Genomic DNA, 23,992 nt, shown 5'->3' with positions numbered 1-23,992 from the left:
AGGGACGAAGAGGATATGCATGTACTCGCCGAGTCACACGAGTGCACTCGACGAGTCCGGTCAATGTTGACCGTTGACTTTTGTTGACTTTTAGGGTTTAGTCAGTGTTTGGGCTTATGAGCCATTAGAGGGGTAGAATGGTCTTTTACCCTTCTTAAAGAACTTATAGAGAGGGGTTGGCCTAGCCTTTAGAAGTTGTATTAATTAGAGTAGTTATTTATGTGATTAGGCGAAGGCTAGTGCAGTATTTCAGAGTTCGAGGTTTACCGAGTTACCCGAGGTGAGTCTTCTCACTATACTTTACCTTGAGTGGTAAGTAGAGTTATGTGACCGAGTATCTTGTATGCTATGTATGTGATGTGTTGCACTGCATTATTTCTATGTGATTTATGCTGTGTGTATTCCAGAGTTTACAGAGTTAGGACCGGAAGGTCCACAGAGTTAGGACCAGAGGGTCCACAGAGTTAGGGCCAGTGGGCCCACAAAGTTATAGCCTCGAGTGGCTAATATGTGTTATGTGTGGTATTCTGGGTAACTCACTAAGCATTTATGCTGACAGTGTTGTGTTATGTGTTTCAGGTACTAGTGAGGATCGCGGGAAGGCGCCGACATGATCAGTACACACACGAGGAGTTTTTTTTATACATTATGATCTTGGGATGTGTTTCTATGGATTGATATGTGATACAATGAGATTTTTATAATATCTATGAATGAAAGTATGCTTTTAAAAATGTGAAAAATTGTTTGAAAAATTACGGTGTTACAAGTTGGTATCAGAGCCTTGGTTTGAGGGATTCGGATGCACCTTCGAGCGTATTTGAACTCAAACTGAGGATTTAAGGAATTTTTCGAAATAAAACAAAATTTTTCTAAAAGAGTAAAAGGATTTTGAAAAGAGCAGAGCAGAGCGGTGTGTACGATCAGCCAGCGCCCGAACGGTGATTTCCCAAAATACCCTTACATTATGTGTTATGAGATATTATGTGGTATGTTATGCATGCTAGAGTAGGCTAGGTATTCATGATTAGGACTAGAGTGGGCCTGATTTGGGATGCCTTAGCCTAGGAGTTATTGCTACTATGAGATACTTCGAGAGTAAGTAGGTAGCAGCGAGGAGCTTATGAGTGGTCTACCGGAGAGTAGCCTGAGTTTAGTGAGATATAGAGTACTTGTGATCTGGGATCCTAGGAGGAGGACTCGGGGTGAGTACCGATGCGCTGTGGAAGGTAGTATAAGGGCCCGTACTACTGGAAACACCGGATCGGTGAGCAGTCCAAGTAAGAATCCTTAGGGTACTAAAGAGCAAGTAGGGTTGGGTATCGAGTGCGAGTATACTCGAGTGAGTCTCTGATTTCTTTTATGTTGTATTTCAGAGACATCATGGTTGGGACGCGCCACCACCCAGGAGGCAGTGGTACCAGTGGTACCAACGATGAGGAGATCCGTAGGTTGATTCATGAGGAGGTGGCTGCTGCCATCCGAGCCGAGATACCAGAGATGTTTGGGTCTATCAAGACCACCCTGATCGAGACTTTTGACGAGCGTTACGCTGCTCTTACTGATGCTGTTGTTGCTGCAGCCACCGCAGCCATCGCTGCTGCGAGACCGCAGGGGGGTGACTCGTTGCTGTACCGAGAGTTCAGCAACACGAAGCCACCAGAGTTTGATGGGACGCAGGATCCGATCGCTGCGATGAGATGGATTTCTGATATTGAGGGATGCTTCTATACGTGTTCTTGTCCGGAGCATCGGAGAGTTCGGTTCGCGCTGAACCAGCTTCGTTTGGGAGCGAAGGACTGGTGGAAGTTTGTGACAGCGCACTACTATTCTGCAGAGCTTGCCGCGGTGACGTGGGAGAGGTTCACCGCTATGTTTCGTGATGAGTACGTTCCCCCGGTGGAAAGGGAACGTTTGGCCCAGGAGTTCTTGACCCTCAAGCAGGGTACCGAGTCTGTTACTGTGATCACCAGGATGTTCCATGAGAGGGCGATGTTCTGCCCTGAGCACGTGTCTTCCGAGCAGGCACGCATGAGTCGGTATTTGAGCATTTTGAGGAGAGACATCCGCGAGTTCGTGGCGAACTCGTCGTACCGGACATTTGCCGAGCTTCAGGCAAATGCTCGGAAGAGGGAGATAGAGCTGGAGACTCAGGCTAGGGAGGAGGCGGAGTCTCAGACGAGGGATCGGCGACCGGCACAGTCCCAGCCGGCAGCCAAGCGGGCCAAGCCCGCTGATTCGAGATCAGGGAACCAGAAGAGCCGCACTTGTGGCAAGTGCGGCAAGAGTCACGAGGGGGTTTGCAGAGCAGGGTCTTGCTACAAGTGTGGCAAGGAGGGGCACATGGCCAAGGATTGCCCCAAGGGATTTGCAGTTTGTTTTCACTGTAACCAAACCGGACACCGGAAGGCCGAGTGTCCGCAGTTGCAGGGATCTGCCCCTGCTGCCGTTCGAGCTGCAGAGAGTCGGCCAGTGAAGGCCGAGGCGCCGAAGGCACGAGGGAGAGCCTTCCAGTTGACAGCGGAGGAGGTCCGCGCAGCGCCAGATGTTGTGGCTGGTATGTATTCTTTCATCTATTTATTTTGAGTTTGTGGTGTTATGCTTATATCATGATATGCGTAGGTACATTTCTCGTGAGTTATGTACCTGCTTTGGTGTTATTTGACTCGGGTGCGAGTCGGTCTTTTGTGTCGTTAGCCTTTAGTCAGCACATCAGTATCTGTCGAGAGGTGTTGAGTCGACCTTTGTGAGTTTCCATAGCTGACGAGAGAGCGGTGTATGCCACTGATGTGATTTGAGGATGTGTACTCGAGATCTCCGGCGTTGAGTTTCCGATTGATTTGGTGCCGATTGCGATGGGAGATGTTTGTGTCATCGTGGGCATGGACTGGTTGAGCAGGTTTGGAGCGGTTATCGACTGCGAGTGACAGTTGGTGACCATACAAGACCCGAGTGGGGGAGTTCTTACGGTTTACGGCGAGGGTACCCGCTCCGGGTCAGCATTTTGTTCGGCCGCTAGAGCGAGGCAGAGCCTACAGTAGGGCTGTAGTGGGTTTTTGGCTTATGTGGTGGATACGAGAGTAGATGCAGAGAGACCGAGGTCGGTCGATGAGGTCCCGATAGTGCGTGAGTTCCCAGACGTTTTCCCCGAGGAGTTGTCGGGAGTGCCTCCCGAGAGGCAGGTAGAGTTCCGTATCGATTTGGTTCCGGGGGCAGCGCCTATCGCCAAGGCGCCCTATCGCCTTGCGCCACCAGAGATGCAGGAGTTATCCTCACAGATACAGGAGCTGCTGGGGAAGGGGTTTATTCGGCCGAGTAGCTCGCCGTGGGGAGCGCCGATCCTTTTTGTCAAGAAAAAGGATGGTTCACACCGGATGTGCATTGATTACCGGGAGTTGAACAAATTAACGGTCAAGAACCGTTACCCATTATTGAGGATCGACGATTTATTCGATCAGTTACAGGGAGCGTCTTGGTTCTCCAAGATTGACCTGAGGTCGGGATATCATCAGATGAGAGTGCGTGATGAGGATATCCAGAAGACGGCATTCAGGACTCGCTATGGGCATTACGAGTTCGTGGTGATGCCTTTCGGGATCACCAACGCACCGCCAGCGTTCATGGACCTCATGAACCGAGTATGCAGGCCGATGTTGGATCGTTCGGTGATCGTGTTCATCGATGACATATTGGTGTATTCGAGATCCAGAGAGCAGCATGAGGAGCATTTGAGGGAGATCCTCGGAGTTCTGAGATCGGAGAGGCTTTACGCCAAATTCTCCAAGTGCGATTTCTGGTTACGATAGGTCCAGTTCTTAGGACACCTCGTCAACCAGAATGGGATATTGGTCGATCCGGCCAAGATTGAGGCGGTGATGAGTTGGGAGGTGCCGAAATCCCCCACCGAGATCAGGAGTTTTCTGGGGTTGGCTGGCTACTATCGGAGATTTATTCAGGATTTCTCCAAGATTGTCGTTCCCCTCACTAGATTGACCCGGAAAGGCGCTGCTTTTGCTTGGGGTCCAGAGCAGCAGACCTCGTTTGAGACACTTCGCCAGAGGTTATGCGAAGCCCCGGTGTTAGCTCTTCCGGAGGGAATGGAGGATTTCGTAGTATATTGCGACGCGTCTATATCGGGGTTGGGTGCAGTGCTTATGCAGAGAGGGCACGTAATAACATACGCATCGAGGCAGTTGAAGCCTCATGAGACGAGGTATCCCACCCACGATTTGGAGTTGGGGGCGGTGGTGTTTGCCCTCAAGATATGGCGCCATTATTTGTATGGGGTTAGGTGTACCATATACACGGACCACAATAGTTTGAAGTATTTGATGGATCAGCCCAACCTGAATATGCGCCAGAGGAGATGGTTGGATGTGGTAAAGGATTACGATTGTGAGATCCTGTACCACCCGGGCAAAGCTAATGTTGTAGCTGATGCCCTGAGCCGTAGGGCGGAGAGTGCCCCGATTCGAGACACTTGTATGCGGCTGACAATGATGACTCCGGGGTTGGATACCATTCGGGAGGCCCAGACAGAGGCCGTGAGACCGGAGAACCGCAAGAGAGAGCGGGTGATTGGACAGGTACCTGAGTTCGTTACCGATAGCCGTGGGCTTATGACCTTTCAGGGTCGGATTTGGGTGTCGTATGCAGGCGGTTCGCGCACCACTTTGATGGAGGAGGCGCACCGATCGAGGTTCTCGATCCATCTCGGGGCCACTAAGATGTATTTGGATCTGAAGAAAGATTACTGGTAGCCCTGTATGAAGAGGGATGTAGCATGGTTTGTTGAGAGGTGCTTGACCTGTCGCAGGGTTAAAGCTGAGCACCTGCGTCCGCACGGCAAGTTGCAGCCACTCGAGATTCCCCAGTGGAAGTGGGAACAGATTTCCATGGATTTTATCACCAAATTGCCAAGGACCGCGAGGGGTGTCGATGCGATTTGGGTGATTGTCGACCGGCCGACGAAGAACGCTCACTTCCTTGCTATCAGTGAGAGCTCTTCTGCAGAGAGATTGGCAGAGTTGTATGTGCGGGAAGTGGTATCGCGACACGGTGTAACGATCTCGATTGTGTCAGACCGAGATGTGCGTTTCACTTCCAAGTTCTGGAAGAAGTTCCATGAGGAGTTGGGTACGAGGCTGCATTTCAGCACCGCTTATCACCCACAGACGGACGGTCAGAGCGAGCAGACGATTCAGACGCTCGAGGACATGCTCCGAGCATGTGTGTTGGACTTCGGGGGAAGTTGGGACACGTATATGCCGTTGGCTGAGTTTTCTTATAACAACAACCACCATTCGAGTATTGGTATGCCTCCCTTCGAGTTGTTATACGGGAGGAGATGTCGGACTCCCATTTGCTGGGGAGAGGTAGGACAGCGCGTGATGGGCAGTACTGAGATAGTGCTTTAGACGACCGAGCAGATACAACAGGTTAGACAGAGGTTGTTGACGGCTCAGAGTCGCCAGAAGAGTTATGCGGATAGGCGACGATCCGAGCTTGAGTTCCAGGTGGGAGACTTCGTACTCCTGAAAGTGTCTCCTTGGAAAGGAGTGATTCGATTCAGGAAGAGGGGCAAGCTGGGGCCCCGGTATATTGGGCCGTTCAGGGTGACCGCGAGGGTGGGCAGGGTAGCATATCGGTTGGAGCTACCTGCGGAGTTGAGCCAGATTCATGACACCTTCCACGTGTCTCAGTTGAGGAAGTGTATAGCCGACGAGTCGGTGGTGGTGCCACTGGAAGATATTCAGCTGAATGCGAACCTGAATTATGTTGAGAGGCCAGTTGCGATTGTGGATCGGAAGATCAAGGTTCTGAGGAACAAGGAGGTGCCCCTGGTGCAGGTCCAGTGGCAACATCGGAGAGGGTCCGAGCTGGAAGGCGCCGGCATGATCAGTACACACACGAGGAGTATTTTTATACATTATGATCTTGGGGATGTGTTTCTATGGATTGATATGTGATACAATGAGATTTTTATAATATCTATGAATGAAAGTATGCTTTTAAAAATGTGAAAAATTGTTTGAAAAATTACGGTGTTACATTGCGTGTCATTAAATGTCTATATTCTAGTTGGTACCAATCACATAATGATAAAATCGTACAAAAGCTAACTGCAGATCAACCACCTGACACATCGGTGTGGTTGAACTTTGTCTCCTACATGCGGTACTGTAGAGTAAGACAAATTACATCAAGACAAAAATGTTGGATTAAGGTGTCTAAGCTCATAACTAAATTAGTATATACTTGTAATTGGAAGCATAGTCCTTTTGGGTTGCCTTCATAACTAGAACTTCGTTAGAATGAAATTTGTAGAAAGAGAATAAACTTATTAGTTTATTATATGATTAATAAATTGTTTGTTAATATATATTATATGATTAATATATTAATTTGAAAATAGATAGTTGATTTGTTAATTTTATAATGTGATTAATAAATTAATATGTTATATGATTAATAAATTAATATGAAATCAATAAGACTTAATTAATTATTAATTAGAATTAATCTTGAATTAATTCAGGATTAATTGAAATTAATTAAAGGTGCAAGGGCTGAATTGTGATTGTTCATAGTTGAGCAATGAAAGGCAATTCTAGATGGTTCCACATGGTGGACGGTTTTTATAGAGCTTTTTGGGTTTTCGGAAACCTCCTGAAGATGATAAGGATAACTAACTTGAATAGTTATATCTAAATATTTTAGTATTCAAATTAGGGTTTATCCTTGAGATCCCCTAGCTATAAATATCTTCCCTTGGGCATCAAATTTCATGGTTCTCACTTCCAACAGGGTTATACATGAAATTTTCTTGCTCATCCTCTCTCTTCTGTTGTCTTCTAGTTCTAGGGTTTGGGTGTGATCCATTAGAGGTATCATCGTTTTTGTGCTAAGCTTTCCAATATCAATAACTACAAGGGATTGAAGTGATTTGTTCACTACACAAATCAAAAGGTATGTAACCCTAACTTGGTGTTTTGATTATATTAGGGTTCATGTTAGTTTTTTTGTTCAAAGTATGTTGTCTTTAAAGTGTTATGACATATATCATTTAGGTTGCATGTACCCTTATGTGTTAAGTGAAATTCCGCAAGCACATTGTTTTTGTAACCTATAAAACTCATCAAAAACAATACTAAACTACAATCATTCAGTCTTTGCTTCACTTCGGAAAGTCCACCAGCTCGGATAACTTCATTATCCCACATCACTCCACTCTACACTTCATCGAAAAAACAATTATATTGGAACTTGGAAATTCGGATTGCCAAAGGATCACTTGTTTTGAACAAACAGTAACTTTATTGCTTCAACTATTAGTTTCAATCATCGGTTATCTGATCGTTATCTGACTTGATCCCCAAGTCACGTAGTATAGACTATTGAAAACTTGACCGCTGACATTTAAACCTGCCGAAATCCTAATTTATCTTGAGAGCCTTTAGATCAACTTCTAAAAAAAAGTTGTCTAAATGATTTGCTAACTCATCTTATTTCAAATTTTTATTAAGTTAACACATATCAACCTAAACTCATATTTTTAGTTACCATTTACCAAGCCGCTCTATTTGTTCATTTTGTCAAATTTGTATTCTGACAAAGAGTTGTCTAAAATGATTTGCGAACTCATCTTATTTCAAATTTTATTAAGTTAAACACATATCAACCCAAAGTCATATTTTTAGTTACCATTTACCAAGCCGTTCTATTTGTCCATTTTGTCAAATTTGTGTTCTAACAAAAAGTTATCTAAAATGATTTGCTAACTCGTCTTATTTCATATTTTTAGTTACCATTTACCAAGCCGTTCTATTTGTCCATTTTGTCAAATTTGTGTTCTAACAAAAAGTTATCTAAAATGATTTGCTAACTCGTCTTATTTCAAATTTTTTATTAAGTTAACACATATCAACCCAAACTCATATTTTTAGTTACCATTTACCAAGCCGCTCTGTTTATCCATTTTGTCAAATTTGTGTTCAAACAAATACTATATATTAAAAAAACCCTACCATTTTATCCCTATTCAACTAAAGTTGGTTGCCCATTTGAGATTTGAGCATATATGAAAAGGTTCCCATTTGCACCCCAAATTGATGGAGGTAGGTCCCACAGAGTAACAAAGGAAACAACATAAAGTTATTGCTTGCTACAAACACAAACTAATGTGTGGTGTATCCCATTAAGTTATAGTGCACAGCTCTTTTATGAGGTTTCCGACATGCACCTACCCTTTATGGCTAAATTTGTGATTACGAACCAACAATCCCCCGACACACATATATTATCCCTCCCTCGACCCAAGTTGCCCTTGTAACTTGAACATGATGTGAAAGCGTTGTTTGTGTAGTATATAGCACATTAGCACCTCCTTTTTTAGTAATCTTAGTTATATATATATATATATATATATATATATATATATATATATATATATATATATATATATATATATAACCTTAAAAACTATTATGCTACAAACAAAATTTAATATATATAACCTCCTTTTTTAGTAATCTTAGTTATTAAAATTTAGTAATTTTTAGTAATCTTAATATATTAAAATTTAGTAATCTTTTTTAGTAAATATTAGTTACATTATGTTTAATATCAAAGTTTTAACGAAACACGCCAAAAATAAAGATCATCCTCTATAAGCCCTCTCTATATAACCTTAAAAACTATTATGCAATAATACAGAAGGAAGTCCTCTCCGAAGACCTTTTTTTCTCTACACTTCCATCCTATGTGAAGTCTCCTATGAAAATTAATATTAAATCCAAAAAAAAAAACATAAGTTGCTTCAAATAATATAAAAAAACTCCAAAATGAAGCTGAAGGAAGTAGAGCAATGTTAGAGTTATGTAATTAAGTAATTGTCAACAGTAAAGTAACAAGTTTTTCTGGGATAACATTTGATCTGCATGCTTTCTTGTTCGGGCAGCTTCTCTTTCTTGACCGGGTGCGGGTCTATAAGGATCGTAAGTACTGGATGCTTTGTTGCTAGTCTGATTCCATTTAATTTATGAGCAAAATGCAAGAAAGAGAATATGATACCTCAACGCAATCCAAATATCTCTTCTGGGGGGTAATCATAAGGAAAAATCTCCTCAAAGTCTTGTTTTGACTTTATTCCTCAATAGGATTAAGGGATGTCGGAGAAGCCCCTTGAGTAGGATTCTAAATGGCAACTCATCTGGTGGGTCGGGAGACTGTTTCATGTCTTCATAGATGTTCATAGCATCATCAGTAGATCCAAATCTGAAAAACCCACGAATCACTTCTATGTATGTTTGAGAATCATGATATAAATTAATTTCCTTTTTCATGCTTTCCCATAGCTTCATTGCCTCCTCCATTTTTTTAGATAAAGCAATAATCAAGTCTTTGTATAGATATACATCGGGCTCATACCAGTCTTGCTTTTGAATCACCCAAAACATCTGGAAATTCAATAAATAAATATTTGGAAAACAAACAAGACAACTAAAGGTCTGTGTTTGGTTATGGTATCATGAAATGGAATCACAAAGGAATGGGATGAACACCGTAGGAATCAGCAAGGTAATGGAATGGATTATTACATTCCATTGTCATGTTTGGTTGGCTTGAAGGAACATAATGAGTCATTCAAACAAGTTGTTTGTTACTTATAATTAGAAAACTACATAAAGCTAAATCGATAAATAAAGAAAAATATGTTGTTCAATAAAAATACACTTGTATCAAATATATATCATTAAATAAACTGTATATATACTGGTATTGGAAGTAACAATAATTTTTTTGTTGGAAATGGAGTTGGAAATGGTGTTGATTGTGTGATTGAATGCTAATGGTGATGTAGTGCAAGAAGAATAAGAAGAGATGTAGTGTTTCAAAATGGGTATTCTCATTATGTCATGATGGAGCAATGAGGAAACAGATAACCTTAGTTTTGACCTCAATGAACCAACACCTGCTGCCATTTGATCGCTGAGCAAACCAACACCTGCTGTCCAAAAGGCAATATTTCCCATCAGAATGTTATCTTATTTAAATTATACCAAAACAAGAAAAATATTGTTTTCAATCAAAATTATTCTGATCCTGTTCTTGTTTTACAAAAAGTAGACGCTATTTAATATAAAAAAGTAGACCTGCCATTGCTTAAAGAATAGATGTTATAAAGAACAGATGGATCGATTTTTATTTGTAAAATTAAGAAAGATCAAGATGCTGTACCTGAGTGAGGTGTGCACGCATAGTCGGAGATACTGTGTCCGTGTGTCTCTGACGGAGGGGGAGGAAAGGGATCGATGCTTCAAAAAGTTCAAATCTTCATTGTAGCAGGAACCTGGGGAGTTTGAGTTGGGATGAGCGAACTGATGAGAGAAAGTGTGACGCAATACTTTCAAGTTTCAGCCCTTGCCAAAAAGAAAGCCTTTAATCATTAGAATTTGCTTTCAAATATCCATATTTTAAGAACTAAAAATACCTTTTTTTATTAATAAGACGCAGACCCGAGTTCAGATACCCGACGGGTATCAAGCGGGTAATGTCTCTTGCATTGATGGCAAGCCATTAGCCAAAGCTAGTCTCCCCGGGAGTGTGGCTTGTTATTTCCAAGCTAAACAAAGATATGAAACATTGGGGAATTAACTTGGAAGACTTGTTTGTAAAGCGTTTTGGAGCGGGAAATAGAACCTACTTTGGGAAGGACAAATGGTGTGACGGTTTAGTGTTGAAAGATGTTTTTCCGGAACTTTATCGCATTGAAGTGCAGAAAAATTGCATGGTTAGTAACAAAATTCAAAACAGAGGTCTAGATGGAATTCATGGGCAGTGGTCAAGAAATCTAAGGAGAGGAAGAGAGGCAACAACTTTATCAGATTTAAACAACAAAGTTGTTGGTGTGGTGTTGACAAGCATAGATGATTCGTGGGTTTGGAAAGGTAACGAGACGGGTGGTTTTACAGTTCAAAATTTGCGGAACTTGATGGCTACTGCGGAAGAGGTCTCAAACTCGTTTCCTTTTCATTGGGAGGGTTGGGCTCCTCTAAAACTGAATTGTTTTGTTTGGCGTTTATGTTTAAATAGGATCCCAGTTGCCGATAACCTTCTTGTTAGAGGTGTGACTTTGCCATCGTATTTTTTCCCGCTCTGTGGTATTGAACAGGAAGATGTCGAGCATCTGTTTTTTAAGTGTAGTTTTGCAAAAAAGGTTTGGAGCTGGTTCTGTCACTGGTCGATGTTATTGAAATTTGCTCCTATGAACGTTTCTGACATGTTGGGGTTGTAAAGACATTGGTGTTGAATAAGAAAAGGAAGAGATTGTTATGGGCCCTCATATATTCGGTTTTATGGAGCATATGGAAGACTAGAAATGTTTTAATTTTCAAAAGGTTCAGGAGCAGCCCAATGAAGACAGCCGATGATATCCAGTTAATCTCTTTCAATTGGTTGAAATATAGAGGGAGGTTTAGTTCTTTAAATTGGTTTGACTGGTGTAATTCTTCTGTTTCCCTTGTTTGTATGTTGTAACTTGTCTAGCGTCTCGCTAATTTCGTTTTAATGTGATTCCGCTGTTCAAAAAAAAACTGAAATTGTTTATTGGTGGTTCCCACTTTTAGGAACAGGAACCGGAACCGGACCAGTGAACTTGGTTCCGGTTCCGGTTTCGAAACCCATACTTTTTATGTTGATTCGGTTCCAAAAGTGAGTATCAGCTACCCGTGCTCACCGTTGTAAAAGGTATAATTTATATATTAATGATTAAAATTTAAAACATATTTATTATTGGTTTTAGTAAAAGATTTGCCTTTGAAAATACTTTAAAGACTTATTTTATTTATTTATGTAAAGAGCATGGACTTATCCATCATGTCATTTCAAAGAATGGGAAAATGACTTATTAAGCTAATTAACTTTTCGGTATGTTCACATCTAGGTAACTATCTTTGTTTTGTACACATCTAAGTAACAAACTTGTTGGAAGTGTTCACATATGACCATTATGACTTGCTATAGCAGGTTAAATCCTAGATGTGAACACTTTCAACAAGTTCGTTACCTAGATGTATACAAAAAAAATAGTTACCCAAATATAAACCAAACGAAAAGTAAAAATAAATTACACAAATGGTCCTTATGGTTTGGGAGAATTTGTGTTTTTGGTCCCTAACTTAACTTTTTAACTCGGATGGTCCCTACTGTTTATTTGTGTTACGTGTTTGGTCTCTGTCTTACCTAAAAAGACTATTTTGCCCTTATTAATTTATTTTTTAATTAATTTTCTTATTTATGTATTTATTTTTTATATATTTAAAAAAATTAATAAACCACACATATCTGTATCTCCTCACCATAAACCTCAAACCTCAAACCACATTTGAGAAATTTAATTCGGATGGTCCCTACTGTTTATTTTTGTTGCGCGTTTGGTCCATGTCTTACCTAAAAAGACTATTGTGCCCTTATTAATTTATTTTTTAATTAATTTTCTTATTTATGTATTTATTTTTTATATATTTTAAAAAATTAATAGACCCCACATATCTGTATCTCCTCACCGTAAACCTGAAACCACATTTGAGAAATTTAATTTGGGTCTTACCGGTCACCATCTCATCTCTCATCCTCCCCAACTTCTATTTCTTTTCCATCTTTAGTAACATCGACGTCTTCACCGTCCTTCTTTTTTTGGTACTTCAACTCTGGCGAACCAACACCATAACCTACTGTCTCTTTATTTTTAGTGGGTTGTGGTGTTGATTCGACGGAATTGAAGGACCGAAAAAAAAAGGGATGATGAAGACGTCGATATCACTAAAGATGGAAAATAAATAAAAGTTGAGGATGATGAGAGATGGGATGGTGAGGAGATACAGATATGTGGGGTCTACTAATTTTTCTTAAATATATAAAGAATAAATACATAAACAAGAAAATTAATTAATAAGGGCATAATAGTGTTTTTAGGTAAGACAGAGACCAAGCTCGTAACAAAATTAAACAGTAGGGATCATCCGAGTTAAAAAACTAAATTAATTAAAAAATAAACAGTAGGGGTCATCCGAGGAGATACAAATATGTGGGGTCTATTAATTATTTTAAATATGTAAAAAATAAATACATAAAAAAGAAAATTAATTAAAAATAAATTAATAAGGACACAATAGTCTTTTTAGGTAAGACAATGACCAAACGCGCAACAAAAATAAACAGTAGAGACCATCCAAGTTAAAAAAATAAGTTAGGGACCAAAAACACAAATTCCCCCAAACCACAGGGACCATTCGTGTAATTTAATTTTACTTTTCGGTTTTGTTCATATTTGGGTAACTATTTTTTTTGTACACATTTAGGTAACGAACTTGTTGAAAATGTTCACATCTAGGATTTAACCTGTTATAGCAGGTCATAATGGTCATATGTGAACACTTCCAACAAGTTTGTTACCTAGATGTGTACAAAAAAAAGATAGTTACCCAGATGTGAACATACCGAAAAGTTAATTACCTTAATAAGTCATTTTCCCTCAAAGAATCTATTATCTAACCATGGTGGGATATATAATATTTTTCGGATGGACACTTCAAGATAAAAAAAATGTTAAAAATTCTTATATAAGGTGCTAAATATGTATATTTCATGAAGTTTTTTTTATCAACTTTACTAATTTCTTGAGATAATTCGGGGAATATGCCATAAAATAGCACCAATAGTCATGTATTTGTTCTTTTAAATCGTTAATATCTAACTTAACTTATCAATAGTTTTTATTCAATTTTATTATCATATTGACTTCGTCTTTTACCGGTGATAATTTGTTATGTAAACTCCATGTCACTGGTTATGTTCATGTAGTTGATGCTATAATAACACCAAAAAAATTCGTTACTCAATTAGATACAATTAAAAGCTTAATAACTTAAATAATAAATAAATTGTTATTGATTCATAATATTTTCTATTAAAATAAATAGTTGGTCAAAAAAATATTACATCTTTATCATAAAATAAAAATAAAAATTACTAGCTTGAAATTGACATAAGATGCAGAAAAAACTAACAAACATATGCACACATTGTCCGACTATGTTGTCATTTTAGAGTAAATTACTCGTTGAATGATAGCAAACATTTATCGGTTTGAGGAAAAGATGGCTATGTTTTTTATGATGATCGGTCGTAACCAACGTTACGTGATTATCAAACGGATATTTCAACACTCAAAGCAAACAATTCATAAATTTTTTCATGAAGTGTTTGACAAAATGATGTTTTTCGCAAAAAACGTTATAGTACCAACTTCTTTTAATCTGAATCTCAACATTCTGAGACATAATAAGAGGCTACGACGGGTTTTCAAATGAGCAGTTGGTACACTTGATGACATTTTGATACATGTTGTTGTCCCTGCTAAGAAACAAAAGTTATATAGAGATAGGGAAAAGACGATTATTACCAAAACGTATTGGCAGTTTATGACTTCAACATGATTTTTACTGTTCTTGTGGCTGGTTGGGAAGGGGTAGTACATGATTCTAGAATATTATCAGAAGCATTAACAAACCCACATGCACCATTCTTGTTTCCACCATTACATAAGTTTATGGTTATTTAAATAGTTTTATCTTATTTTGAAATTTGATTAATTTTTTTGCATTTTTACAGATAAATATTATCTTTGTGACACCGCATATGCACACACTCGAGGATTTATGACCCCGTATCGTAATGTGAGGTATTGGCTAGGAGATTTTCGTCATAACCAAGAATCACAGAGTCATCAAGCAAACACAGGCATGACTGACAATTGTCACGAAGTCAACCATCATACTACAACATAAACTAGTGGGCCGACATTGGTGCCTTCGACCCACATATACAATGAAGGAAGCTCACCTGATACTGAAGACAACTAAATCTCGCACCCGAACTGTCGGAATTGGACTCCGCCTAATAACACAATAGCTAACCCTAATTAATAATTAAGGTCCATTATTCAACTCGCGAGTCCAAGGCCCACAACTAAACCCCTTAAGGGAAAAAAGACCATTTTGCCCCTCCTATGGTCCAAAACCCTAAATCTTAACCAAAAGTCAATAAAAGTCAACTGCCCAGCGCGTATATTGGGCGTACTCTCTTCCTACGTGGGGCGTACTCCAAAAACCGGCGGGATCGGGGTCTCACCTGGCTACGTTGGGCGTAGCCAGAAGTATGTGGGGCGTACTTCGTCTGACCCCAAAAACCATACCAAAATGGTCTTTATCATTAAGACATGCATCCAAACACAGATCTGACCTTCTTAGAACGTCTTAATCCATAAAGTCTAAAACTTTAAGCCTTTGCATGGCTGAAAAGGGCTTGGACCTTAAAACTCTAACTTAATCCACACTCATCACCACCAAACTCTTGCATGGCTAGAAAGGGACCATCAAGCAACCATTTTTATGAATCTACAAGACCTAACATGCGTGAAAGGACAACTAATATGCTCTGGAGCGTCCCAAACTCATAAAGGACCAAACTTTGGGACAAAAAGCTCATAAAACACATCTATGGAGATAAAAAAGGAAACACATCAAGGTATAGACTTTATACCTTCAAAATATGCACAAGGAGGAGTGGTTTATGGATCTATAAGCTTGCAAGCAACACCTCTTTCTTCAATGGTATTATTCTTCAACAAATAAGCACCAAAAGTCACTAATAAGCTCCAAACTTTCACAAACAAGGCTTAAACTTGAGATTAGGGTTTTTGAGGGAAGGTGGCTGATAATGAATGTCCAAGGGAGGCATAAGGTGGTTTAAATAGGGGAGAAAACCCTTAAAATTAGGGTTTTGAGGCTGAGTTAGTACACCCGTCGTACCTCACGTACACCCAACGTACTAGCAGGGCTTCCGCGATCAGATCACATGAGTACGCTGCGCGTACCCACATGTACGCCCAGCGTACGAGATGAAAAGCGAAACTCAACTAAATGTGACCAAAATGTGCAAACTCAAATAGGTTAAGGGATAAAATGGAGATACCTGATAATTGGATGCTACACAAACAACACCTAAGTTAGTTATAAACATTTGGAAGAAAATAGGGCTTTAATATATATATATATATATATATATATATATATATATATATATATATATATATATATAAACTTGTATAGTACAAATTAGTGATGATGAAAGATGAAGGGTATGTAATGCATCATACCATGAGCAACTTAAGACATTGTTGGCACCGAAAACTTTGTGAACATAAGCAAACTTTTGGGGTTTGTGAAGGGAGAAATAGGATGAAAAGGGGGCATTCTTAAACACATATATGACATAAAAGCCTACACGCATTCGTAGATATCTCTTCTTGAATATCACGAACTTGAATACCCACAGTATCAATACATCGTTTAATATGAAATTTGTATATAGGTCCAAAACCCTTAATTTCTTTTAACTATCTGTCACTAAGTTAAATACCCATACTACCATAGTTTATTCAAAATGAGTAAAAGTTTTTCATGATAATCTAAAAATTATAAGTTTGTATGTTGTGTATATATGTGTACACATATGTTTGTTAGGTTATATTTTAATATTATGTCAGTTTCCAACCGGTAAAAGTTTCTTGATAATAAAGAGATAATCTTTTTATAGCCGATTGTTTGTCTATATGAAAAATGGCAACCAATAACATGTTTTTGCACTTTAAGTCGCTAAGCTTTTAATTTTATCAAATTGGCCAACAAGCTCCTTTTTGGTTTTATTATATCATTGATTACATGGATATAACATGTGACGTAGAGTCCATGTAGACAGGGAACAAGTAATCATCAGTAAAAGATGAAGTCGATGGTATAATCAAACCAAAAATATATCGTTGGTCAATCAGATACAATTAGAAGTTTAGTGACTTAGAGAGAATAAGATGTTACTGATGGCCATTTTATGATATTTTCTTGATAATTTGTCAGGTGAGTGGACAAATCATTTTCCAAGAACTTCGTTGGTTCATATATATATACAAATTTTATCATACATTGTCAAATGGTAGCAGTTGAGTTGTATATTAATCAAAACTTAAGACATGTTTGGGCCACTTGCAATAGTTTTGTTAGTATAGAGGCTCACTTTCTCAAGACGTAATCAACTCTACTATCTTGATTATACTATATTTAATACTATACAAACATCTTGGCGTTGTCCAAAATAATTTTATATAGTTAAAAGTTTGGCAAATATATATTGATAATAATAATGAGGTTAAGATTATCTATTAGATAATAATTGTTGTATTAAGTTGATATATAAAATTGTAGTTATTTTGAAACATATTAAAAGATAAAATATCTAATATAACCATATCATTTAATGGTCTCTACTTCAATATTTGCAAAGGATTGAACTTTCTGAGCTTTTCTAGCTTGTCTTTCCTTTTTGGTATCTGTGCATTTAACAACCCTAATACACACAAAATACGTAACAAAATCACAACTACACAAACCAACGGCAGTTATACAATCCAAATAGAAATACAAAGATCCTAAAGTCTTTTTTACCAATATGAGCAAAATACTTTAGTTTTTACTCATAATAGCAGCATACTTTCATTTCTCTATTAATAATGGCAATGTACTATAATCTAATTCGGGTGCTTCAACTACTAGTTTCAATAATCAGTTATCCGATCATTATCTGCCTTGATCCCCAAGCGACATAGTATAGACGATTGAAAACTTGATCGCTATCGTTTGAAGTTTGAACCCGCCAAAACCCGAATTTAGCTTGAGAGCCCTTAGATTAGCTTCTAAAAAATGGCGTCTAAAGTGATTTGATAGCTCATCTTATTTCAAAAATTCTACCAACGATATTATTTTCATAATAACTCATATGCTGAAGTTAACCCATATCAATCCAGACTTATATTTACTTGTTACCATTTTCTAAGCCGTTGGTGGATATGTCATTTGTCAAATTTGTTTTCTAACAAACACTGAAAAGACCACCATTTAATCCATATTTAAGTCGTTGCCCATTTGAAAAGGGTCCCGGTCCCATTTGCACCTACCTCATTTGATCCCAAACATGCCAAAAATAAAACAATTAAATACTAGTTATATTATATTATTATGTTTAATATGAAAGCTTTCACCAAACATGCCAAAAATAAGATCATCCTTTTCCTTTATAAAAACTATTATGCAATAACACAGAAGGAAGTCCTCTCCGAAGACCTTTTGTTTTTTCTCTTCATTTCCATCCTATGGAAATAAACATTAGATCCGAAATTGAAAGATAAATAAACAAACAAGTTGTTTGAAACAGCATAAATAGGCTACTTTTCCCTTGAAGCAAGTAGAGCAATGTTTAGTAAAATGTATACAGACAGTAACAAGTTTGATTCTGGGACAACATTTGAAAGATAACCAAAAGAAGAAACCTTTCTTTGCAACTTGCAATCAACGGTGTACTACAGAAGGGCCCACAAACGCATATCGAGAAGAAACAGCTCCACCAGATCTGCTGTATTCACCCTGACCAATGTTTTGTTGCTGCTCATTAACCGAATATAACCTTTCTACTCTATCAGATAAAAATGTTTCCTGACGAAATCGCCCCTCGCTGTTTTCCACACTGATGTTGTCATATTGGTAAGAGGTGGAAGGATGAGGTGGCGGAGGCAGATAACGTTCCACCAAACTAGAGGTTGGTTCACACAAATATGGTTCAGACTGATACAAACCAAGGAGGGCAGGGGCAGGGGGAGGATTGGAAATTTTATCTATTTTTGGCTTTGGAGTCTCATGTTGACGTTTAAGGCCGTATGTTCTATAGTCCTTTTCACTTAAAAAAAGGGTATTATCCTGATCGCCTCCAACTCCATAACTCCTACTATATTGTTGCCCGGGTAGGATCCTCCTGCCCGAATCATCTTCTCTTTCTTGACCGGTGGCTCTATTACTATATGGATCATACATAACTCCATAACCCCGATAATCATGTTCGGTCACCATATTTGGGTTTAGGAACTGCATGCTTTCTTGTTCAAGGATGACCGGATGATCATCTCGGGCAGCTTCTCTTTCTCTTTCTTGACCGGGACCGGGTCTATAAGGATCAGGTGGAGGAGCAGTGGTTAAGTTGTGGTGGTGGTGGTGGTGGTGCCTTTCGCCTCTAAGACCGTAACTTCTATACTCTTGTTCGGTCAATAAAAGCGGAGACTTTCTTTCTTGTATGACAAGAGGAGGTTTTTGTGGATTTGAATGTAACAATGGAGCTGGCTTGAATAAGTTTGTAAGTCTCTTTACCTAACACAAACCCCACCAAATTAGAAAAGCACATAACAGAGATAATGTGACAGAAATAAAATGGAAAAAAGAGACTCACTTGATCGATAGTTAACTCAGTCTTGAACTTGCGAGTTCTTTCATCATAACTCTCCCTAATAGCCTTCTTAAAAACACTCTCAGGTAGTGGAAGACAGTCTTTATAAACCTCAAAACGAACCTGTACCAGTTAAAATTTCATCAGTAAACAAAAATGAAGTGGGTAAGTTTTTTTTTTTTTTTTTTTTTTTTTTTTTAAATAGTAGAAGTGAAAAAGAACCTGAAGAGGAAAGGCCCCACCAAAAGCAGCTGGTTCAAGTTTCATGGCACCAGGTGAAGATGCAGTGTATATACCATATAAAAGCTTCACATCAAAATCAAAGAGAAACAGCTTCATACCAGGCTTGATCCCCATCACTAACTCTTTCTTGTGTGCTTGAACACCCATCACACGGTATCGATAACAATCTCCTTTTGTTTTTCCATTGCACATAAAGATAAATCCTCCAAGTTTTTTCGTGTCTTTATTTCTCTCATGATGAAACCCCTTTTTTGCACCTTCAGGTTTAGGGTTTTGGGAGTTTTGAGTTTCCTTGGTATTTTTTACTACTGGTTTAGATTCTTTATCAGGCGTCTTTTCAACATTTTCAGAGTTCTGTGCTTCCTTTGAACTAGAAGCAATAGGCTTCTCATCAGAGGCTTTATTCACAAATTTACCTTTATTCTTTTCAGAAGTTATAGTTTTCTTTTTCGAGGGTAACAAGGGTGAGCTAGATTCACCAAGTTTAGAGTTTTTATCAGAAGATTTCTTCACAATTTTGCTTTTAGCCTTCAAAGAATTTGGGGTTTTCTTTTTTATTGACAACGGTGAGCTGGATTCAATAGGTGCAGATTTTTCAGTTGAGAACTTCTTCACAAGTTTACGTCTGTGCTTAATAGACTTTTGGACTTTCTCTTTTGAGGTCAACAATGGTGAATTGCTTTCGTTCTTTTGAACGATATTATTTTCTGATGACATTGTCTTCCAGACAAAAGATCGCAGTTTATATATGAACTTTAAGGGGCCACAAAACTATTCACTAAGAAAGAATGTCATCAGCATAAAACAACAAGACATAAAGAAAGACAACCTGCAACAATGAAGATTCATCGAAATATATCAGTATATACAGAAGCAAAAGAAAAACAGAAACATACATAGAATTCCAATTTCTAACTGATGGCTAAGCAGATGCATATGCAGTTTGATGTACAGAAGGCAATTAATTTCTGATTGTTTGAAGCATAATGACGCACGTATATTGAACTTTTGATACGATTATATTTCTAATTGACTAATCTCATTGTTCCATTAATACACTCAAATGATAATCGAAAGGGTTGACTTCAAGTTGACTAGCTGCTTATCGGAAGAGTGGAGGCCACTAAAGTCTAGATGCACATACGTCCATCTCATGCTTAAAACTTGGAACTTGGAAGCAAAGCAATTGATTTCCCCCAAATTTTGATGTTAATTTCCTAGATTGTTCCGAATCGTAGGATATAATGCCAAAAGACTTACCAAGGATATGCATTCAGATGATCTGATGATCATATATTCCATATGCTAAAACTGCAAATAACTGTTTAGATCTTTCATCTTAAGCCTACGTTCTCTCTCACTTTAACGCGTACACCTCGTCCGTCATTCAGATCATTGCAGCAGTTCAGAAAGTTACATCTACTTTTTATATCTCAAATCACAACCAACAAAAAATTTAAACGAATTCTAGCGGTCAGGAGAAGCAAATAAGAACAGAAAAACGAAACGGAGAACGAAATTGACGCGCAAATTATCTAAATTTACACATAAAACACATAATCAAATGAAGTCACATGATAACACGAAGAATTTAAAACAAATCAGTAGCTAAAACCTAAAATCGCTAACCTCAAGAGGACTGCTGCAACAAGGACTAGAATCCGGCGATGATGAGGCCGATCGAGATTCGCGAAGACATTATGAACCAACGGGGTACCTTTTATATCTCCTGGTAAGGCTACCAGGTACCATTTTAGATTTTACCCTAAAGGTAGTTCTTATATATATATCCTGGTAAGGTACCTTTAACATTTTTACTGTCTCATTTTTCCTATTAATACCCTATCAGTCAAAAAAAAAAAAAATACTATTTTTTAGAACATGTTTTTTCTTATTGCATTAATCATCTCATGTTTAGAGTTATTATTATATATATTTTTAATTTATTACTTTTGATAAATAAAAATAGTATATAGATTGTTTGAAAAAAAAAGTAATAAAATTATCGTTTAAACAAGTTTATAATTTATTTTAATGAGTCTTTTAGTTATACCACATCATTATTGTTTGATGAAAACAAGACAGATTTATCCAAAATTCTTAATTGCTTGCCAAAAAATAGCCAAATTTTTTAAAAAATGACTCAAATAATCATTAAAATCACAGTTAGATCTTCATTAGTTGCGATTTCAGCATTTCTCTAATTTACACTTTTTGTCAACTTTAAACCTTTATATCTGCTCATACGAACTATACTGACCGGATTCTTTTTCATTATGTTTTTTGTAACAAGGGTTTCAATTGATAGTATTAAAATTGATATTTGAAAGCCCCCCTTCAAAGCTTCAAAGTAGGCATTGACACTACTAATTCATTTTTCTCATACTTTGACATTTTTACTTAGTTTTATGAGTTTATAGAAACTTTTCCTAACTTTAAACGTTCACAAAATTTTCATATGAACACAGATTAAGTTGATTCTTCTATATACATATTTCTTATTATGTCGACTGTGACATCCCCATTTTCACGGCCAGAAAATACCGATTTGTTTATGTTTTATTTTGAAAATCAGAGTATCTTTTTAAGAAATGTGTTGCGGAATTTGTTCCAAGAAAAACATGATAAATAGATTATCAAATCATTTCCGAAGAAATGTATATCATTCATTTTCAAAACATTGGGATGTCATCGTCAATACAGAAACATAAGCATAAACAGAACTTACATTCATTTACACTAGTGATCTACATCTCTTTTAAATCTCTCAGTGTAAAGTAGCTTCATATCGACACTTGTGATACAAATAAGCTTGAGTGGGTCAGGTTGGGAAACCTGGTGAGTACATAGGGTTTTCAACCCACAATAATATAATTATTATGTTTAAACATCAAACAATCAACCCAATTACCCATCCCCATTATCTTCTTTACTCTTAAGGGTCTACCCTAAGAATCAATTATTTCTCATTCATTTATTCCTAAGGATTATCCTAAGGAATAGGCACGAAATCCATTGTTGCCAGGGTTTACTCAACAGGCACTAAATCCATAGTTGCCAAGGTTTGCTCATCAGGCACTAAATCCATAGCTGCCAGGGTTATCTCGTTTATCGACAGTATCGTTTCCGAGAATCCACTCGCAATACATGTCAATGGGTTTTTAGAGTACAGCTGGTGAATACACAGTTCAAATAACACCTACAGGTTGCGAGCCTGCTAGTGTTCCATTGGACTGTCTAGAATAGTCTGTGGTTGTCATCCATACTCTGCTAGATGACGGGGCCAACACTTGGGTAAAAAGGCTTCTCTCATGGTTCACCTCTCACCCTTATCTCATGGTCTATATCACCTCTCATCATTTTGTTTTTGTCACACAGCAACTATTTCATCTACCCATGTTTTACCCAACACATTTTGTAGATATAAAATACATATACAGTTTAAATCATTTAAAACATGTATAAAAATCTTTCACCCAGCATAGACGGCAAGTATACAGATAATATGCACATGTAGCACGTAATTTATATAAAATACTTCATATATATGTGTAAGATGAGAGTAACTATGCACTCACTTAAAAAGGTGGTGATTCCGAACTCAGACAGCGCTTCGTTGTCTCAAAACAATTTTCCCTTGACAAAACCTAGTATCAATACCACTAGGGTTTAGTCTAACGTTAACCGCGACTAATTAATAGTCTAGCTATTATTACTATTATATAAGCGTTAAACAACAATCTATATAACTCATAATAATAGCCCAAATAATTATTTTAAGGTCCTAATAATGTTACTATAATTAACTAGAAGCTATATTAAAAATAGCGTAGGCGTAGCTCACTTACAGCAGGTTTTATAGAAAACCGGGCTTTGCTTGGAGCAGCGTTTCCGAACCGAAAGACCCTTTTTCTCGGGACCCCGGGAGCCTCGGGGCTTCCTTCAGGTGCTAGGGGGTTTACCTAGGCTTAGGGGGGGTTAGGAACCTTAGAGAGTGAAAGAAACTAGAGAGAGAAGTGAGAAAGGTGCAAGAAAGTCGGCAGCCCTCGCAGCCCTTTTATAGGCGCCAGCCTTGGACGTACGTTGGGCGTAGTCCTTGGCTACGCGGGGCGTAGTTCGGATAAGGGTGCCAGGTGGTGCTCTTCGGATGGGGCTACGTGTTCACTTCTCGGACCACACAAGACCGAAGTACGCTGGGCGTACCCAGTTTCGGACGCAAGGCGTAATGCGAGGCGACGTGTCATCCATCCGAAGCGAGGCGTGATCAGCAAGCGACGGCCTAGATCATGTCACGTCATCAATTTCGCATCAGTCTCGCAATTTTCCATTCCGACTTCTAAAAATCATAACTTTCATATACGAG

The 23,992-nt window shown here is 38.3% G+C and overlaps 2 protein-coding genes and 1 long non-coding RNA gene across 5 annotated transcripts; 1 reads left to right on the top strand and 2 right to left on the bottom strand.

Moving 5' to 3' along the window:
* Positions 1-8,859: 8,859 nt before the first annotated feature.
* LOC145133886 (uncharacterized) lies at positions 8,860-10,449 on the bottom strand. The gene is made up of 3 exons (XR_013718804.1): positions 10,240-10,449; positions 9,946-10,006; positions 8,860-9,458 (listed from the first exon to the last, which is right to left on the bottom strand). It is a non-coding gene; the product is annotated as an uncharacterized LOC145133886 (long non-coding RNA).
* Positions 10,450-10,636: 187 nt separating this feature from the next.
* Positions 10,637-11,296, top strand: LOC145130636 (uncharacterized). Its single transcript, XM_079065407.1, has one exon. The coding sequence runs from the start codon at positions 10,637-10,639 to the stop codon at positions 11,294-11,296; it is 660 nt and encodes a 219-aa protein (XP_078921533.1).
* Positions 11,297-18,314: 7,018 nt separating this feature from the next.
* LOC145132384 (uncharacterized) lies at positions 18,315-21,380 on the bottom strand. Of its 3 annotated transcripts, none has more exons than XM_079067138.1 (5): positions 21,259-21,380; positions 20,890-21,061; positions 19,609-20,458; positions 19,390-19,509; positions 18,315-19,310 (listed from the first exon to the last, which is right to left on the bottom strand). In XM_079067138.1, the coding sequence occupies exons 3-5, from the start codon at positions 20,344-20,346 to the stop codon at positions 18,462-18,464; spliced, it is 1,707 nt and encodes a 568-aa protein (XP_078923264.1). In that variant the 5' UTR covers positions 20,347-20,458; positions 20,890-21,061; positions 21,259-21,380; the 3' UTR covers positions 18,315-18,461. The 3 variants fall into 3 exon arrangements, with proteins under 3 accessions (XP_078923264.1, XP_078923265.1, XP_078923263.1); XM_079067139.1 differs by having other exon boundaries at positions 20,890-21,051; XM_079067137.1 differs by lacking the exon at positions 20,890-21,061.
* Positions 21,381-23,992: the final 2,612 nt, after the last annotated feature.

Source organism: Lactuca virosa, chromosome 8 (genome assembly GCF_052849685.1).
Source record: "Lactuca virosa cultivar CGN04683 chromosome 8, Lactuca_virosa_CGN04683_v6, whole genome shotgun sequence".
NCBI lineage: Eukaryota > Viridiplantae > Streptophyta > Magnoliopsida > Asterales > Asteraceae > Lactuca > Lactuca virosa.
The sequence above is the reverse complement of the archived record's forward strand: the minus strand, read 5'-3'. Positions and strand labels throughout refer to the sequence as shown.

Coding starts and splice junctions, on each gene's coding strand:
- LOC145130636 (XM_079065407.1), top strand. CDS start 10,637: ATGAAACATTGGGGAATTAACTTGGAAGACTTGTTTGTAAAGCGTTTT.
- LOC145132384 (XM_079067138.1), bottom strand. CDS start 20,346: ATGTCATCAGAAAATAATATCGTTCAAAAGAACGAAAGCAATTCACCA. Junction 19,510..19,608: donor GTGGGGCCTTTCCTCTTCAG/GTTCTTTTTCAC, acceptor TAACTGGTACAG/GTTCGTTTTGAGGTTTATAA. Junction 19,311..19,389: donor CTGAGTTAACTATCGATCAA/GTGAGTCTCTTT, acceptor GGTTTGTGTTAG/GTAAAGAGACTTACAAACTT.